Below are 21,284 nucleotides of genomic sequence, written 5' to 3' on the forward strand. Positions count from 1 at the left end.
TTGATGACAATATACAAAATAAATGTGTCTCAAGGTGTTATAAATGTGTGTTTGATGTTATTAATTCTATTATTGTTAATATCATGTGAAAATTTAAAAAACAATCTATTTTTGGTTAATCATTTCTACTTCTAAGAACACCTATATGGACTCTGTTGGAGAGGGAGAGGGTGGGAAGATTTGGGAGAATGGCATTGAAACATGTGTAATATCATGTATGAAACGAATTGCCAGTCCAGGTTCAATGCACGATACTGGATGCTTGGGGCTGGTGCACTGGGACGACCCAGAGGGATGGTGTGGGGAGGGAGGAGGGAGGAGGGTTCAGGATGGGGAGCACATGTATACCTGTGGCGGATTCGTTTTGATGTTTGGCAAAACTAATACAGTGTTTCAGGTTTAAAAATAAAATAAAATAAAAAAATAATAAAATGGATAATCAGCAAAGGCCTATTGTATAGCACATAGAACTCTGCTCAATGTTATGTGCCAGTCTGATGGGATGTGGCTTTGGGGGAGAATGGATACATGTATATGTTTGGCTGAGTCCCTTTGCTGTCCACCTGAAATCACCACAACATTGTTAATTGGCTATACCCAAATACAAAACGTATTCAGTGTTAAAAAAAAATAATAACTTTTTTAATTAAAAAAAGAAATAAAATCCAAGCTCGTTTTAAGTTGAGAGACAACTTTTTGAGAAAGAATCTCTTGAAAGAAAGAGTTACTAAATTTAAGTTTAATTCCTAAGTAGACTCGAAGAAAAGTTTATGTTTTGGAGAAAATTCAATGACACCAAAGATAGTGTAATTCAAAGTCAAGAGAGAAGCATAGTGGTGAGTTATTTTTTGAATCATTCATAATTTGATGTTGCTGATGCCTACAGTGTAAGGAAATATAGTATCAGAGAAACAAAGGTGTCTGCTTTTGAAAAATATCCTATCATTTATTAAATATAAAAGCATGTTTAAATACTTTGTGATCAAGAGGAATTCTTGCTGATTATTCAGATGACTCATTTGAGAATGACAAGATAAAAATTATGTAGACATTTTTCATAGACAAATAATAAAATCCTTATTAACCCCACAACTGGAGATGTAATAGCAAAAAGATGCTAAAATTATGGGTAAAATGAAAGAATAAAAATGAGAAAAATCCATAGATATGGATATAAAGAATGGAAGTTTAAAATTAAATTACTTATGGTCTTGATGTTTTAAAATGCACATTTTCTTCTTACTTTGAGACATAACTATCCTCTCAGTTTGATCAATACCAAAAATTGAGAGAAATTTCTTTATACATGTTGTAACAACATAATATTCATATTACTGTCAATATTAAAAATATATTCATTTATGCTTTCTGAACAAAGTGCCCCTTTTATTGAAATATTTTGTACTCTCATATTTAACAATAATGCCACTTCAGAAGTGAAAAATATTAATACTGTCAATAAATGAGAAAACTCATAAGTTATTAAAAATTAATTCAACCACCTCCAGGTCCCAGTGTACCAAGGTACACTGGCCATCGCGGTATATGACCTGACACACTCACGTGTATTTTGTCAACAGCATATTTTTAATTATCAGTGATAAGCTAAGATATTACTGTATATTTCATCATACACTTTCACTTCATAAAGTCAAGAGAGTTATCAATGCATATTATTAATCTCTTGCTATGCTAGCCATTCCAAATACAAAGATAATTAGTAAATAATAATTATTTTCAGGAAGCTTCACAATCTAGATGCAGATATGTAAATGGAGAGCTCATAATTCAGTATATCACATGCTGTTATAGAGTTATCATTACAGTATTTGTGGTCAGTAAACAAAGATATGAATTAAAGAATGGGAATAGTGGAGGTGCCTTAAAAATGCTTAAAGATTAAACAGCATTTTGAAAAAATGACTTATGGCAAAAGGGAATTGTATATCTGAGACAGTCCAGGGAATTTTGAGTCACTAATTGAGAATGTAAAATGACTGGAAGTAGTGTAAGGTTGTGAAGGGTTTGCAAGTCTCAAGGGTGAAATGTGGCCAGATCGTGAAAAGTCTTACACTCTAAGCAAAGGAGTGTCAACTTCATCTTTTAATTTACAATGAACCAAAAGAGGTAGAAAGAAAAAGAAATATTGGGACTATACTTCTTGTATTTACTGTTTTAAATTAACATTTTTATTTTCATTTGGAGCAATGATTATTAAAGATCACAATAATCACTACTATAAAAAAAAAAAAGAACACCTATAAACTTCCTGACTCTAAGATACTCAAGTACATAATGTGTGTGTGTGTGTATGTATGTGTGTGTGAAAGTTGCTCAGTTGTGTCCAACTCTTTGAGATCCCATGGACTATAGCTTGCCAGGCTCCTCTGTTCATGGGGATTCTCTAAGGGAGGAATACTGTAGTGGGTTGTCATGCCCTCATCCAGGGATCATACCCAGGTCTCTTGCATTGCAGACAGATTCTTTACTGACTGAGCCACCAGGGAAGCCCCAAGTACATGGAGCCTGGTGGGCTGCCGTCCGTGGGGTTGCACAGAGTCGGACACGACTGAAGCGACTTAGCAGCAGCAGCATCAAGTTAAAGACTGTTTTTTGAAAGACTTTTTCAAAAGTCAAAAAAGGATTTTTGACTCATGGGATAAATTTTCTTTTGTGCATTATTTATGCATTTAAGATGATGACGACTCTGAAATAATTTTATTCAGTGAGCTCCTCTCATCATTCCTTCCTGTACCCAACTTTTAAGGTTCTCTTCCTCCTTCATTGGGGTCAATCTTAGATTGTTTCTCTGCCAGTTGAAGAGGAGTACTTTTCTTTGTGTTGCTCATTTTATAATTAATCATGACCTCTTCTAAACTGGGCTTCCCTTGTGGCTCAGCTGGTAAAGAATCTGCCTGCAGTGCCGGAGACCTGGGTTTGATCCCTGAGTTGGGAAGGTCCTATGGTTAAGAAAATGACAACCCACTCCAGTGTTCTGGCCTGGAGAATTCCATGGAATATGTAGTTCATGGGGTTGCAAAGAGTTGGACACAACTGAGCAACTTTCACTTCACTTCACTTCGTCTAAGCTAGCATTATAGGAAGTCAGAGATGAAACAAGCAGAATGCTGTACAGGAAAGATTAGTTTGGATCCTAAACCCTCTCCTGAGACTAACCAGATGTGTGTCCAGAGGTTATGAATTTCATTATGTCCTTTCACTTTATTGTCTGCTACAGGAGGAGGTTGCCCAAGATGATGTATAAAGTTTCTGATTTTGTTAATCTTTGGTTTCATTCATGGAGAAAGGTAGATGTGAAGAAGGCACTAATAATAAAGAAGAGTACAATATAACAGAAAATAAATGTGCTGGGTGGAAGAGGAGGAGGGTGTATAATGTATGTGTATGATTGATATTGGTCCTCTTTACCCTTTCTTTAGGTTCTGTTTCTATTTGGTTAATCATCATTTATTTGGTTTCTTCACACAGAGCTTAACTCCTCTCCTATATGTGGTGTTCATAGATTTCCACAGAGACATGGGATACGTCTGGGCTTGCTAGTGGCTCAGATGGTAAAGAATCCACCTGCAAGGTGGGAGACATGGGTTCGATCCCTGGATTGGGAAAATCCCCTGGAGAAAGGAATGGCTACCCACTGCAGTGTTCTTGCCTAGAAAACCCCATGGACAGAGGAGCCTGGCAGGCTACAGTCCATGGGGTTGCAAAGAGTCAGACACAACTGAGCAACTAAGATGCACATGTGCGTGCACACACACACATGCACACACACACACAGTAAGTCATAAGGACAAAGCAAGGAAATGAAGAGAAGATGCTTTAATTTCATATTCTGCAGCCATTCATGATGGCCTCTCACAATTCTACCATATGTCTTTGTTGCTGGCAGTGACGTGAAAGAACATTCCTTGGAACTGGATGTTTCTATCCTGGGAATGTTCCCTCAGAGAAGAGCTAAGCTCCCTTCATGAAAAATGGGAACCACAGCTATTCACTGACAGATATCAGTGCAATCCCTGCTCCATTAAACAGATCCATCCTTTTCATTGGTGACAATATTTATGTCATCTAAGTCTGTGAATTGACCTTCCCATAAGGCAAGCTAACTCCAGTTATAACTTAGGACAGAAAGGGAAATTTAGGAGCCATCCATAGTGTTTTGACTTCCGTGCCCAGAAATTTAAATTGGCTCTGAATTTATGCACTCAAGCTATGCTAGATACACCTAAAAGTAGTGGATTTAGAAAGTAGTATACTAGATTTAGGAAGTAATATTCTAGACACAGGCCTTGAAAATTCTCATTTTTAATGTAAATTTTATCTTCAACATTAATGAACTCTTCTAGGACGTTGTTTCCCATTTTTGGCATTATTGACATTTTGGTCCAGATAATTCTTTGGTGTGGAAAGCGGTCTTGTGGACTGTAGGGTATTTGCCATCATCCCTGGGCCCTTCCCCTTAAATGCTATTATCACTCTCCTTGTGTTGTAACAACAAAATATGTCTCCAGACTTTGCTTGTTGTCCCCGGGGAAGGGGAAAAATCATCTTTAGTTGAGAGTGATTGGTCCAGGGCTGTGATCATTCCAAAGATGAAATGATTGATGTAAACACCTGTGAGTAGGGAAATTAGTTTGAGCTCTAGTAATGAAGTGTTTAAAAGCTATTAAATACTGTTATTAAAAGACTCTTTGTCTTAAAAATAATCCTAAGTAAAAAAGTAATCATCGCTAAAGTATTAACACTCAGTCATGTCCAGCTCTTTGTGGCCCCATGGACTTGCAGCTTGCCAGGCTTCTCTGTCCATGGTATTCTCCAGGGAAGGATACTGGAGTGGGTTGCCAATCCCTTCTCCAGGGAATGTTTCCAACCCAGGGACCAAATGCAAGTCTCCCACATTGCAGGCAGATTCTTTACCATCTGAGCCACCAGGGAATCCCAATGATTGCTAAAGGGAGTGGTAAATTCTCCACAAAATTCATTTTAATATTTACTTTTCATAGTAATTAAGTAAAACAATTGTCATGTACTGCTAGATTTTTACTATGTATTGATGTAAATAAAACAAATGGACATAATAGCTAAAACTTTATTACTTGTAATGTATTTTAAAAGCAAGATATATTTTAAACAAATTACTTTGATGCATTAAAAAAGATACTCTCTTGTTTTTTAATATAATAAAAAGAGTAATGAGTTAGCAATGATGGTTTCACATCCATTTAGTGATACCCAAAGATTAAAGTGTTTCCCTGATGGCTCAGAGGTAAAGAATCTGCCTGTCAATGCAGGGAGATGTGGGTTCGATTCCTGGGTTAGGGAGATCCCCTGGAGAAGGAAATGGCAACCTACTCCAGCATTTTTGCTGGCAGATCCCGTGGACAGAGGATCCTGGCAGCCTGCAGTCCATGGGGTTGCAAAGAGTCAAACACAACTTAGCCACTAGACAACGACAATGTCAACAAAAGATTGAAGTAATATAATCTGTGTTCTGTTTTTTGAGTAAGAAGTGACTTGGCTACATATCTGTCTATACCTAAGATTGATCTATTTCTCAGTTTTAAAGCATATTTTAGGAGGAATGGAACAAATAACAGACTCCAGCAGCATATTGAATAGACTTGTATTTTAACTTTCCCATTGCAAGTTTTCACTAGTGTTGTATAAAACTGGATAGAAGTTCTCTCATGCAAGAATCATTTAAAGACATGAGATGCTTTTCCTAAAGCTATCCTACTTTTCAAATCAGAATTATGTTTCTATTTGTAAGGAAAAAAAATAGATAGGGAGATGAGGTTTCTTGTTTTCCCCTTCTCTATCTGTTCATTTCTTGTGGCATACTTCATTTTTATTTCCTGAAGGAGAAAGAAACTATCAAAGTTAATAATGTCATTTTGCCATTTTTGAGAGGAACTAATATTTATGTGTGCCTCAAATGTAAAGTTATTTGAAATCTTATAGAGATTCTACCAGGAGTAATTTGAAAAGTGAAATTACAGACACTCAGACCATTGGCTTTTCTATGTATCAAAACTAAAGATATGAAAAGTCATTAATGTATCCATATTGATAGGCTTTGTTTTACTCTTCAGTTCTTATAATCCAGTTGATTTCACCAGAGTCATCATGTACTTACAGTCACCAGCTGTTTTCAGACTAAGTCATAGTCTAAGCCAGAAATGAGATGATTGAGTTATTACTATGTATTTATACATAGTATCTCATAAACCTTCTTGAGGTTTTTCTTTTTTTCCCCAATTCATTGTTGTGAATACATGTTTGGGGCAAAATAGAATTATGACATGGTGTGCTGTGATGTGAAAGAGTATAATTTGAGTTGAGTTTATTTTATAAAAATAGTTCTTTATATTTAGATTCAGAGGTATATTGGGTGTGTTTAATGACATTCTGTTTAATTTAATGACATTGTTCTATTGCCCTTTTAAAATCTCAGCACTGTTTTCTATAGTTGAAATGAGGCTTTTGGTGCTGCATGTATTTAAGAATACATTTTCCATATCCCTCATTAATTAAGTGAATGTGGCCATTTCATAAGCATTATACATATGACTTTATATGAATGTGTAGAAGTATCCTTGCCTTCCCCATCTATGAAATGTGGTATGTCTTTGCTGTCCAGAGTTCTCATTTCTGTTACATCCCAAACGGGGATCTTCTAGTAGTGGGGAATGCAGCACTTAAAGCTGTGACATGAATAGCTGAGTTTTTTTTTGCTTTTAACTACAGTGTTTCTATTTGGACCTTTTTTCAGTTATACACCTGACCATTTTTTGATATTCCACATTATATGAATTAGTTTGAAACACTGTAACAATTGTTTTGGCAGGGTGAGGGTCAGGGATGGGGGAGTGAGTGACCCAGAGGTTGGGTGGGTTGCCTTGTCTAACAGAGTGAGTCCTTAGGGTCTAATTATTTGGGAGCCAAGGTTGACATGGACCCAGGAGTCCTGCCTTATTGTTTCAGTTTACAGCCCATACAACCCAGGCATTGTTTATAGCTGTGCTGTCCAGAGCTGTTGAAAAATGAAGCTATAGTCTCAGTTGTACAATGGGGCACCCACTATCCTCATGGGAGTATTTAAACTGAAATACAGGAAAGTATTTACTTCCCCTGTTCCACTAGCTGTGTTTAATATGGTCATTCATTAGCGCAGATAAAGAATATTTCTATCTTTCATAAGGTTTTTATTGAATAGTGCTAAAGGATTTTTGTCCTAGACCATGAAAAAAATATTTAAGGGACTATCTTCTGCTGCAAAATCCTCGTGAATAAGCGAAGTGTTGAGAGTTGATTTTGTTTTTTCTTTTTGTTTCCTTGTGTTATAAATGTGTACTGAGGGCAAAGGAAATTCACAAGGCACCCTCAGCGTTCTACAAGACTCAATACAAAGTTTGCTCCAGCCCTGCTTTTGTCTCATTAATCCGAGTTCCCTGGTAGCACATCCTCCTTACAGGTTTTTTTTTCCCTCTTATATGATTGGAAATCTGTCCTAGTCAATTTATAGAGGCCTGATCTATTTGAGAAGTTGATAAAAAGAAGTCACAGCATTTAGGGATTTCCTCCTTACCCTACCATCTCCCTACTTTAATGGGCATATGCTCAGGTTAAATGCCATTACCATATTATTGCTTTTAAGATGTCTAGAATTGAAAGTATAGGGTTATTTTAAGAGAAAAAGAAGTAAAATGTATAGGGATAAACAATATCTAGTTTCTAGTGAAAGCAGCATTAAGTTCTTATGGAGGTTAAAATAATTATTTACCTTTGTCTCCTTCTTTTCAATATAATGATTTGCTTCTTTAACTGTCTCCTAGATTGACCAGTATAATTTTTGAAAATAATTTTTAAGATTACAAACTCATGTAGTTTGATGTGATGTGTTCCAGTTTATTGCAGTTGTTACTCATTTTTCCACTCAGATTTTCCTTCATTTGACTGGTTTCCTCAAGATCCTACTCTGTAGCCCAGGGAACTCTGCTCAGTATTAATACGGCAGCCAGGATGGGAGGGTAGTTTGGGAGAGAATGGATGCATGTGTATGTATGGCTGAGTCCCTTTGCTGTTCACTTGAAATTTTCACAGCATTTTGTTAATTGGCTATACTCCAGTCTAATATAAAAAGTTAAAAACAAAACAAAGAAAAACCCTGGTAATGCCCAAAAGCCTCTTTGCTTGCTGGTATGGCAAGATGTTCCATGTTTATTTTGCACATTTCCTCCAAAAAAACTATAATCATCATTTCTCTAGGAACTTCTAACATTTTTTAAAGCTTTTTTTTTTCTCTTCTGTCAACATAATCTATAGAAAGACCAACAATACAGAAAGCTGAAAAAATCAAGCATTTTATCAATTTGAATATGAATATACTTATTATAGAAAAGGGTTCTAATGTTAACTTGAAGATAAAGGGTTAGATAGGTATCAGCTAATGAGACCACTTGAAGCAGTAATTCAAGACTCAGGGCAAGTATATTGTTCCATTTCAAATTAGATTGCACACACTGGCCCTCTGAGCTGTTAGTTTCTCTAACCACACATGTGCATAATAGAAAAGAAAATGGAAATCAGCAAAATTATTGCTAACGTCTTTGTGCTGTGAGCAGTAAGAAACCAGGGAGTTTTAAATATTTTTAATTTTATGTTCAGCTCATCTAGATGGTTCAGTTTTAGCTGTCTGTCCCAGTTAATAAAAGACACAAAGGGCAGGGTACTTAAAAATCGCAGAGTTAGCCTCTGCTGAGGGCTGTTGGACACAGCAGAATAATTTCTGACGTAAACTAGACCATGGTACTTTTAGTATCTCCAACCCCCCTTTCTTGCTGTTTTTATTGCAGAGTTCTTGGCTACACTTTCATTAGGCTAATTGAAAGTACTTGTAACACTGATTCATCTGCATTATTTACACTGAAAATGTTTTCTTAAAAATCTCTTGTCCAAGTACTTCCCTGGGGGTCCAGTGGTTAAGGCTTTGCCTTCTGGTGGGGGTTTGATCCCTGGTTGGGGAGCTAAGATCCCACATTTTAGCCTCCGTGCCAAGAAAAAAACAAAAAAAATCTTAAAACAAGTGATATTGTAACAAATTCAATAAAGACTTTGAGAAGGGCCCACATTAAAAAAAAAAAAAATCTAAAATAGGAAAGATCTTTTGCCCATTTTTGTACCAAAATTTAAATCCCATCTTACTGATACACAAGCCAACATTTTCCTTTCGGCAAAGTTTCTGTTATAAACAAGATACAGAAGAGAGATTGGCCAGAATGAACCTCTACAACTGGTTTTATCTTCATACCTCTGATCTCCTCTTGTCATATCTCGGCCAAGGGCATAGCCTATTTAAGTGAAAATAGGTATGTTCATATCTGCGTCTATTTCTAGATCCTATCACTGTCTCAAGTCCAGAGGTAACATTTGTAGTTTCATTGGGAAGAATTTGGTCTTCTTATGTCCCTTTAGTCGAGCAGGGGGAAAACCAAATCACCTCTTTGCTGAGAGAGCCTTTCATCCATCTCCATCTCTGAGGTTGCACGGAGGCATTATGTAGCAGTTGGCTCTGATACGCTCGCACAGACACAAATTGAGTCTGACAGCACTGATGTCTCCTGGACTTGCCGTCATTTGAAATGCTGGCGTGAGGATGGGAGTGGTGAAAGCGGGCAGGGGAAGAGCTGATTCCTTTAGCACTTCAACTGTGAAGTTTGGAGGATTTTAACATTTGATAGCTGTGAACTGCTTGAAAAGTTGTTTTCCAAATGAGATTGATAACAATAGCTGATTTGGAGCAGCTGGCTAGCTTTTGGTTTCAAGTATGTGCATTTCAATGTACAATTTGATTCTTCATGCCACCCACAAATCTGTTGAAAAGAAAAAAAAAGGCTAGTGGAATGGTACTTAGAATGATTCACTCCTTTCCTTTTAGTTTTGTATTTCTTGCATTCATACTATTCATGTATAGCACTGAAAAAGTATCTTTTTGGAAAAAATTTTATTCTCGTGCTCAATTTCATAAAAGACACACTATAGTATCTGTATTGCAATTCTTTTTTAAAGTACAAGTTATTTTAAGTTTTTAGGGTATTTCTGGGTATCTCTAGTATTTTGTTGCAAGTTTTGTATGTGTTTCCACCTATTCCAACATGCAAAAATTAGAGGTATACTGTTTCATGGGCAAACATGTCCTGATTGACTTTCTTAAGTTACTCTCACAGTGAAAGAGAAAGCAATAACGTTAAAAATGCCTTCTTTCTTTATTAAGAGCCTACTGTGTATAAAATGTGCTCAATTTACTGAAGGTTCTGTAGGAACTATTATTTATCACCTAAAGAGCCATACTTCAAATTGTTGCTTGGAGCCAGTCAGTCATCACTTCCATTTTTTCTATTCCCACCAGGACCACCATCACTCTTATGGTCTGTGTTACTTCTTAGTTGTGACTCTTGATAATAGTGTTCTGTAAATCATCCCACATTCAGCTGTCATTTAATCTTTCCAAAGCTTCATTCTATATTGTTCTTCTCCAAAACATTAAATAATCCCCTTTGTGGTTTGCTGCAAAAAGGCTGGTTGACTTAGGTTGGTATCCAAGGCTCTCCATGATCTGTTATTTTTTTAAGCCTGAGCCATTGTGTTTTGCCTCATCCTCTTTTGGTTTCCTAATGGATCCATCACACCTATCCTGTAGTGTCAGTGTGGACCTGGGATCAGCTGCTTCAGCATCTTTCAAAAACTCGTTAGAAATGCAGGTTTTTGGACCCCCACCACAGACCTACTAATTCACAAACTCTGGTGGGAGGGTGCCTTGGTGTGAGCATGCCAGGTGCTTCTGATGCATATAGATACTTGGGAAGTCCTGATCCAGGCCAGTCAGGTGACACCTTTGCCAGAGTTCCTTTTTCACTGCCCTGCTTTTTGCTTAGAATTCCTGGAATGCCTTCCCTTTCTTTTGGTAAAATCCTGCCAGTACTCCAGGGTCTAATTGGAGACACTGCTTTTTTCCATGATGTCATCCTGTTCCCTGTATTCCATGGCATTATTTGGCTTTCCTCCCTGGCACTAATCACTTATTAACTTGTACTCATCATTCAATGTACCTGGGTTATTTTCCCTCCTAAACTGGAAAATCACAGAGGGTGGAATCTGACTCATTTGTGTATCTCGAGATGCACAAATGAGTAGCAGTTCTGATGTTTTGCACGCAGTAGGCTCTGTAAAAGCAGTCTGTGGCTTATTGATTTTACATAGAAGATTGAGAAAACTAAGCCCTTGCCCAGGAGGCATATAAACATCCTGTTAAATCAAAGTGGCTTATGCTAGCTATTGTTTTGACTTATTGAAGCCAAACTAGACCTAAATGTGATGTGTCTTTAGGGAAGAAGCCAAATGTGCTGGTGTAAAACATTCTAACCTCTACTATTTAGCTGGAGAAGTTGAATTAACACTGTCATTTCACCTGGTGCCAAGAAAGCAACTTCCGTTATTCTGCCAATAATAGACTTTTATCCTGCACAGTGGAGCGTCTCTTAAGTCTTTCACATAGCATTGATGTGCTTTCTTCCACCAATGTATTCATGTAATATCTCCTAAGAAGTGACAGTTTCTTCTCATAAAGCATTGCCCAAAAGGTGGCCTGAGCAGAGAGTGAAATTCAAAATGGTTGGCTTCAAGATGACCTGAACATGGGAATAAGATAAGCTTGGGCTGCCTCATTTCACAAACCAGGTTGTTTGTTTGCTAATACAAAGGCATCACGGTTACAGTTTATGGGCTATATATACAGTGGTTTGCATCTCTCCTGGTGGTTGTGATGGGACAAGGTGAAAAGAGTGAGGAGTCTAAGTGTCTTTTGTCTTTCTTCCCTTTCTTCTACCACTCCCCTCACAGGCTCTGAAAGTGTTCCAGCTGAAATTTCAGATCAGCCTGACTTGCTGCGGCTTCTGAGGCAGTGATTCCAAGCTGCCAGTGTGTGCTGGTGCCAAGCTGCAGGATGGTGCACATAGCCAGGCCATTGCTGCTGCTCCTTGCCTTCTTCCTCCACGCGGATGCTGAGAGTAAGCCATCCTCCCCTTCCCTGGGGGGCTGGGACCATAATGAGTGGTTTTGTTTGCAGTTGGCACCATGCTCAGGGCTGCTGAAAATGTTTCCTTTGGAAGTAAATCCTGAGACACTGTGGGATCCTCCTTGGCTACCAGCCAGCCTTTCAGAGAGATTATTGATGTGACTTCCTTACCATTTCCTCTCTTGCTTAATGCCCTTTTTCTTGTGCATCTAACTGCTCCTACTGTTTTGGCTTTTTTTTTTTGATACTTTTACCAGCCCAGTGGCAAAAGACACTATGAGACCAATGATAGAACACCAACTGGGATTAACCAGTTGTTGGTGCCAATAAGTAAACATTGCTCAGACCCATTAGAAATTTCTGTAGTTTTGTGGCTATTTCTATGTTTAGAAAAATGCACAGTGTCACATTGAGCCCAATTAAACTTCCAAGCCCTTGTAGCTGTCATAGCAGCTGTTCTAATGTACCGTTTCCGACAGCTGTCGTGGAGTACAGTATTCAAACAAATCAAGCAGAACTGACAACTTTGTGGCTGGATGAAGAGTGTGGAAGTGTGAGGAGAATTCTGTGGCATACAGACCCCAAAGTTTGGATTATGGGACTCAATTTGTGAAGCCGAGATTGTGGTCAATTAACTTGCCAGTTAATGAGATGATCATATCTCCTTTGTAATTCAGAAGTCATTAGACCTACCTTGTTTACTTATGTTTCTTTCTCCATCTGTCCTTTGGCTTTTGGGGAAGAGACAGTACTGGAAAAAGGCATGTCTGGCTTGCATTCATTGACATGTCTGGTTCTTGGTAGTGGTTTAGCTCTTATAAGAGTTGACCATTCTCTTTGGAGGCCCCTTGGTACTATCAAAGTGTGTAATACCTGTAGTCGTTAACTTTTACTTACACCGACTATTTCAGATTAAAGTTGATTCATGTTAAAGATGTTTCAAAGACAGCGATCCTGTGTCCTGTTGGCCCTTACCTATTAATTGCATTTCAACAAGAATTTCCTCAATAGCAGCCAATTTCTTTGTTTAAATAGGGGCTCTAGTTTTTAAAGAGAGCTTTCCAGGAGTGAAAAGAATATTGTTAACAATAGGATACATATGGAACATACATGTTTTAGGCACAACATTCTCTGGTTAATAATGTATATAGTCTCCTAATTAGCACTTGGGAGTGCTGGTTTAAGGTGAAGCCAAGGAATTTCTAGTACAATGCCAGCAAATTATTAACTGGGAAAAGACCCAAATGAAAGACGCTTGTGTTATTTTAAAGCCGTTTATGTCAAAACCTATTTTAACATTGAAATCTAAATTTAGTGTATTAAAGAAATAAGGCATATGGATTTATTTCTCTGTTGTGGCTAGAGTGAAAAAACAAGTTGTTCTACAGTTGTTAATTTTGGCAAAAACATATTAAGGATTCACTTTAACATCATATCTCAGAGATTTTCTTAAAGTTACTACACCTAATTATCATATATCTGTGGAGTTATCATTCTAGATAAGTAAGCATATTCTTCTACTGAAAAGCTTTGCTTTTGCTTAATTCTCTGGTGAAAAGTGGCAGACAGATACCAAGCATTGAAGAACACGTACTTTTAAAATTTAAAATTATCTTTTAAAGACAGTCTACTATTCTTCCTCTTGTTCTACCGCTTCTCTTTCTCTTCCACTCTTCCCTCACATTTCTTATCCAGTAGAGTCTTAAGCAAGAAATAACAAAGGCCTGAGTAAGTGGTTATTAGTTAAATTAAGATATTCACCATGTTGTATATTTATGTGATACCAGTTTTCAACCTCAAGATGTAATCTGAAAAATAATCCTTTCTCTCACTCGTCCCTTTGCACTTCAAGGAGGGGCAGGCTTCTTTGCCAAATTAATTTTGTTTAGTGTTTTGTGTCTCCTCAACCTTACTTTAGGGTATTTTCCCTTTAATACATTCTTTTGCCATTGTTGAACAGCATATGTAACCTGAGTATTCCTGGGGAAATACATGAAGAATCAGACATGGTTTTTCTTTTTTTTTAGATACATTGTAAAAGAAGAAAGAACATCCCCTAGTAATCTACTGGAGGATATTCATGGTGCATGTAAACACATATAGAGCCTGAGATATAATTTTAGCCACTAAGAATGTTTAAAGGACAATGGATAAAATAGGATTTAGACTGTAAGCCATTAAATTGTGCCATTAGCATCACTTAAAACACTGAAAAAAATAAAGATAGAAGTTACAATGAAGAAAAAATTGTTTCTTCACCATCACATAAACATGATATTTCTCAGGCTTGTATTACCTGGGAGACTGATTTGTTTCTCTATGATTTCTTTAGAATATCTAACTATATTTGTACAAGGGATTGGGAGTTATATTTCAAAATTTAATAGTAGCTTGTCAAAGCCATTCAGTTACTATGGAATAATTTTTTTTAATATTATTCTCTTATGAAGAAGGGATGATATGATAGGTTGGGAGTGGAAAGAAGCCACTCTGGTGAACTCTGTTAACTCTATGTGTACAACTCCCTCCCTTTAGAAATGATTAATTCCAAAGAGCCATGAAGTTAGGCTTATAATCTATTGTGTGGAACACCATAGCAAAGTGCTGGTGTGATGTTGCATTTAGTAGAAGAGCTCTCATGAGCCTTGGTTCAAACCCAGATTGAAAAATTGTGAAAATATCCCTTTAACAGAAATTTATAGTTTTTGCTGCTGCTGCTAAGTCACCTCAGTCGTGTCCGACTCTGTGTGTTTTTGCAGTGCCTATTTAAAAGTGCCTGATCAATCTCCACTATTATTTTTAAAGACTACACATGTGCATGGATCCTATTTCTTTTTGTCCTAGGTGTGTAACACTTGAAATGGTTTTTTTTTTTTTTTTTTTTTTTTTTGCTTTTTGCTTCTTGAACGCACACACACATGGTAGAGCTGTGGTCTCGCGGAAGAATCAAGTGGGACTTCTCTCTCAGTATTAGGAGTAGCCCTTCCGCATGCCAGGCTGACCAGTTTTCTGTTGTGGTTTGACTGAGATCAATTTGGTGTCAATATGCATGCAAATTCTAGAAGAATTTAGAATATATTACATTAATATAATCCTGGGGTAAATATCTTTCTGTTGGCTCAGTTTGCATAATAGTTTCTGATAATTTTATTTAGTATTAGTTTGTTATTTACCAGTCATTTTGTTTGTTTTTTGAACTAAATGCAGGCCAAGAATCTGCTGTTAAATCGTTTATAAAACTGGTTTCACTACAATGAAATCATTTACATTCTAGACCTGAGTTTATGCTTTTTGGCCACTGTCATTGGACATGAGTGTTACTGGATTTTTATTATAAACACAACTGTCGACAGATGAATTCCTAAAATGGTTTAGTTCATCTTTTTCCCGCTGCTTTTTGCCTCTTTGCTGTCTCAGATGATGAACACACCCTCATGTTCCTTCTTGCTGTTAATGAACCTCCCTGTAGTCCCCATCAACTTGCAGTACTTCTGTCCTATATGAAAGCAACTAGGTTTCTTTTATCCACCCTCTGGTAGTATATCTCTCTGTCCAATGTAACTGCATTATTTCTTTGGCATTAGAGAATAGACTGACATCGTTATTGTAAGATGACCGACTTGCTTGTTTTCTGATGGGGAGCATAGGGTGGTACTCAATAAAGTAAGCTCTGAAACCAGAGTCTGGTTTTAAATTCTGCCTGTCCTTTTGTAACCTGGAGCATGATGCCTCGTACTCTTTTCCTCAGTTTCCTATCTTAAAAATGTGGATGATGAGTGATGATGGTGATGGCATAGACTAGTGCCTTCTCTTGGGTTTATTGAGGATGAAATGAATTAATGTAAAACACAGATCAGCAGATAACACACAGTAGATATTTAATGTGTTATCTATTATTCAAAAACATTCAGCTAATATTTTTCATTGAGCAGTTGTGTTTAGGTACTGTGCTAAAATTATTTAAATTTGATCTACAGATTATAAAAATTTGGATGATTGATAAACCAGATTTTCCTGCAGTGTGTTAAAAGTCCCCAGCTTGCCTCTCTTAAAAAAAAAAAAAAAATCCTATACATAGGTGACTCTTATAAACTCTGTTCCAGGAGTTAATCTGAAGATCAAGAGGGAAAAATTTGAAGCATATCTGCTTTTTCAAGCTTAAGATATTACCAATTTAAAATTAATTTGGCTTGGGTCTAATGGCTAATGGAAAGTGTTTCCATCTTCCTGTTTTGTTGCTTCCTGTAATGAATTTTCTTGAGCTGCTCAGGAGGAGGAGCTGGAGATATTTACTGTAACCAAATACAGGAATATATGGGCCCCTGGTCTGGAAAGTTCGAGATGGAAGTAAACATAGTAATGAAGAGAGTAAGTGGCTTTTGATATGGCCAGAAATTATTCTTCAGGAAGAAAACTGAAAAACAGGAAAATGATGAGTTTGAAGGGCAGGGAAAATGATTCCTTTTGTATTTTGCAGAAATTACTTCTGCAAAGAAACCTAACTCAAGTAGTTAGATCACCAAAATGAAGTTAGGAATAGATAGACTGTCTTTTTTCTGTCATCAAAATGTGTTCCTTCCAGTAGACAGGGCCATTTCACTGAGAGCATTCATAGCTCATCAGAAATGTGCTTTAGTTTTTATTTTGGATTATGAGTGTTTAGGCATGTATGATATATGTATATATGCTTGTATGTATTTATGTATTTAGATCACAAACCATTTAACCATCTGTTAAAATGTATTAATTGCTAGGGATGATGAAAATGTTCTAAAATTAGATTGGGGTGCTGATACTAATTGGATATACAGGTACAAAATACCATTAAAGAAGGACATTTTGAATGGGTGATCTGTATGTCTGGGAATCATATTCCAGTAAAGCTATTTGAAAAACAAAAGGTAAACTGCTGCTTAGCACAGCTCTCTGGTTAGATTCCCTTTGGTGTATGTCACCTGAATAAAAAGTGTACTGGTTCCTTGGGCCAGTTAGAATAGACAAGCTCATTGAGGAAAGCAGGAAGAAAGCCAGTTCATTTTCCATGCTTATCAATGCCTTCCTTGTTTTCCTTTTCTCTGAATTTGCAGAGGTGTGGCAAAATACAAAAAACCTTACTGCTCCCTCCTTCCTCCCCTCATGGTAAAGTAGCTAAATTAGCACCATCCAGCTGTCTGCAGCAAGAAAAGTATTCCAACTATTTCACTTATCCTTTGCAGAGTTTTCTGTAGCTTTCTCAATTAATTGCTCCCAGCAGAGCTGTACCTATCTAGTAAGGTTAAGAATATGTGACACAATCAACAAATGTGTATACTTCAAAGCATTTTATTGTGTATAAAGGGACTTGCTTTATTTTTAGTCCAAGATACGACATATTTGTTATCTCTGATCTCTACTTGCGACGAGGCCCTTAAGCTTGACAGATGGAACAATATCTGAAATATTTGTGATTGCTTCTTGTTACTGCTCATAGCCTGGTGATATTTGACTATACTGTTCTGTGATTCCTTAATTTCTTTCCCAGGACATTCTTAGTTTCTTTAATTTTCCTCACGTAGTTACTATTTACCTGATTCATTTCAAATAAGTTTGATCTGTTTGGGAGCCTCCACTCTTCTGCCTTTGTTGTCCTGCTTCAGTAAATTCAGAGAATTCCCAACCAGTGTCCATCTGGAAATAAAGAATTAATAGTACTGGTGCTTGGGTGGAAATTGATTCTCTTATCTATCATTTTGCTTTTTCTCTTTTCCTTAGCTTGCTTTAGATTTATTTATTCATTTGTGATGCAGTGTGTGTGTGTGTGTGTGTGTGTGTGTGTGAGTGTGTGACAGAGAGAGAGCGCACTAGCGAGTGAGCATGTACTCCATGGAAAACTGTGTATAATGGTGGGGATACAAAGATTTAAAGAAGTGTGGTTCCACATCAACTTGTAATCTTCCTTTAGATTTCATGGCTTACTTTTCAAAACTCTCTCAAGCAGCGCTCCCAGGCTTTATTTCTAGGCAGGAGTCGTACTTAAGAATATAGACTTGGAAGCCGAATGTGCTTAGTTGCTCAGTCATGTCCAACTCTTTGCGACCCTATGGACTATACAGTCCATGGAATTCTCTAGGCCAGAATACTGGAGTAGGTAGCCTTTCCCTTCTCCAGGGGATCTTCCCAATTCAGGGATTTAACCCAGGTCTCCCACACTGCAGGCAGATTCTTTACAAGCTGAGCCCCAAGGGAAGCCCTGTGTTCAAATCTTGCCTCTGCTGTATAAGTGTTCTAACCATGTGCAAGTTACAAGTCTGTAGGCCATTTTCATATCTGTAAAATGAAGATGAAAAGTGGCATACATTCGATATGGATATCATAAGGATTAAATAGAGAACTGCTTATAAAGTATTTTGAAGAATAGGATTAAATATTCACTAAATGTTAGTTGCTGTTGTGCTTTTTTCTCATTGATTTGCATCATTTCCAAATTAGAATCATATGTATGTAGATCTAAACATTTAGATCAATATTTAGGACATTGATGATCCCATTAACATCATAATTTGAGCAGTATCTTTTGAAACTGTAAATATATATCATTATATATACAGTTTTGCCACCAATGGGCATTGACTGGTACATTCATGTATTTAATACTCACTTTAATAATTATTTATTGGACATATTTCCTGTGTCAAGTATTGAGGTAACTACTGGCTAAACAATGATGAGGTAAAGGAATAGGATCCTTACCCCATAGAGGGATGATTAATCTCAAAATTTTTGTATGTTTGGTGATAAATGTTATGAGGGAAGAAAATAAGGAGGTTAATGTCTCAGCTATTCAGAAGAGTAATAAAAGGTTTCTGAAGCAGTGATTTACTTTTTTGCTTATTGTGAAATAATTTTATACTTGAAAGAAATTAAAATTGTACAGCATTTTCCGTGTAGACTTCACACATATTTCCCCAATAATGATGTGTTACATAATTGCAGTACATTATCAAAATCAGAAAGTCAATATTAGCACAAGACTATTAACTACAGGTTTTACTAGTTTTCACATCAATAATTTTTTTAAAGGTATAGTTCTGTTAAAGAAGATGAAATGCATAGCTCTGAGGGAATGCTTTTTGAGTTAGCACTTGATGGATGAATAGGAGTTAACTAAACTACACCTGCAAGAGCTGTTAAAGTTCAAGAAACTTTTATTTGGCAAGACAGGGACTACCTACTATATTCTGGGGACTTGAAAGAATGGATGTAACTGGATCCCAGGTGGTGAGAAGGGGGAAGTAATCGAATAAGAATATACAAGTAAGCAGGGCTATGTAATGTAAGGCTTTAGAACTTGTTCAGTATCTTGGGTTTTATTCCAAGGACAGCTGGAAGAGTAACAGAAAGAGATGTGAAAAAACAGCAGTGTGGTGGTAGCAGGGATGGAAAAGTCTTTTGGAGCCAGGCCAGCAAAAATGTCCTTGAGGTCTTTTAAGAGTCCTGATGAAGGTTAAAAGATGGGAAGCAGGAGAGAAGAGTGATGGCAGTTAGGAAGACCAGATGGCCTTGAAACTGAAAAAAAAAAAAAAAAGTTGATTTTACTGAGATACATTCTCCTAAAACTTGAACCAACAACAGATTATCATAATTCTGAGTGAAAGAAAAAAGCTAATGAGGGACATGTAATTCTTTATTTTTAGCATGTCCTTTTTCCCCGAAATACATCATTGTTCATACTTATAATTTCTTTTTTTGGTTGTTCAGACAATTTTATTTAAACTTACCTTTATATTCATGTGTTTGTCAAAAAGAAAAAGTACTTTGGAATCCAGAATTAGTTTAAAACTGTGAATGAACTTTAAAACCTTACTAGAAAAGGTATTTTAATTTAGTTTTTGTTCTCTAATGAAATTTTTAAATTCACTTTACAATATGTGATGGATTTTGTATAGTCACAACATAGTGTTCTGACAGTTCTTTTATACTACAGTTGTTAAATGTGACATTAAAATACACTAAGTACTTATATTTTCATATTTAAAAAGTAGCGCATAATACGTTACTTTGGGGCTATAAGTGCAGGAAGTAAAAGGAGCTGGTTAAATACATTCCAGTAGTTTATTTTCTCTCTTAGTTTTTCCTTTGTTTGTTGTTTTAGCTGAATTGCTTCCCTGTGGCTCAGCTGTTAAAGAATCTGTCTGCAATGCAGGAGACCTGGGTTCGATCCCTGGGTTGGGAAGATCCCCTGGATAAGGGAACAGCTACCCATTCCAGTATTCTGGCCTGTAGAATTCCATGGACCATATAGTCCATGGGGCTGCAGAGTCGAACATGACTGAGCGACTTTCATTTCACTTCACTTCATAAAGGAGTGAGAGAAAAATAAATTGTGGTTGTTTGTTTACCACAAAAAATTGCAGACCTTAAGTTCTGCATGCCATTGACCAGATCGTTAGAACTATCTGTATTATTTATGCAGCATGCGACTTTTTATTTTTACCTAAAGACAGATATTTTTGGTAATGACAAACATGTTTTGAAAAGAGCCTGTTTTTTCCCTCTGTACACCTTTAAAGATTTTTAAATTGTTTTATATCTGGTCAAGTTAAGATTTTTTTTTTTTTTTTTTGAATTTTTAGGTATGATCATTTTTTTTAGCTGTGTTTTTTTTTTTTTTAATTTTATTTTATTTTTAAACTTTACATAACTGTATTAGTTTTGCCAAATATCAAAATGAATCCGCCACAGGTATACATGTGTTCCCCATCCTGAACCCTCCTCCAAGATTTTTGTGAACCTCATTTTAATTGGTAACAACAGTTTACAACTTGATTTTCAGAAATGTCACTGCAACTACCTATTAATAAAAGTATTAGCTATTAAAAAAAATAGACTAAGGGAAGGCATTCATTGTTTTCAGCTGTAGTGATTTTAGGTCATTACAAAGAGCACCTCTTTAATGTCTATGTATATCCTTTAAAAGTAAATTTAAATCACAATGTTTAGTTTAAAATTAATGTTTAATTCAGTATATGCCTACTGTGTGCCCCAAACAAGCCATATCCTGGTTCTTGTTATCACAGATTTTACATTCTAGCTGGGGAGGGAGGAGAGAAGCATGCAGCACAAGGTTATGAACAAGAGATAAATGAACAGTGTGACTTTGATAGTTACAAATGCAGCAGAGATAATGAAACAGGGTGATGTGCTGTGAAAGTAA

The 21,284-nt window shown here is 36.6% G+C and overlaps 1 protein-coding gene across 32 annotated transcripts in view; it reads left to right on the forward strand.

The window, feature by feature from the left end:
• PTPRD (protein tyrosine phosphatase receptor type D) overlaps positions 1-21,284 on the forward strand; it is a 536,986-nt gene that overhangs the window by 106,424 nt on the left and 409,278 nt on the right. For all 32 annotated transcript variants that reach the window (XM_044939860.2, XM_044939874.2, XM_044939864.2 and 29 more), the window contains exon 2: positions 11,917-12,083. In XM_044939860.2, coding sequence (XP_044795795.1) covers positions 12,020-12,083 — 64 coding nt within the window. In that variant the 5' untranslated portion in view covers positions 11,917-12,019. The remainder of the gene's footprint in view (positions 1-11,916; positions 12,084-21,284) is intronic.

Source organism: Bubalus bubalis, chromosome 3 (genome assembly GCF_019923935.1).
Source record: "Bubalus bubalis isolate 160015118507 breed Murrah chromosome 3, NDDB_SH_1, whole genome shotgun sequence".
NCBI classification, from domain to species: Eukaryota; Metazoa; Chordata; class Mammalia; order Artiodactyla; family Bovidae; genus Bubalus; species Bubalus bubalis.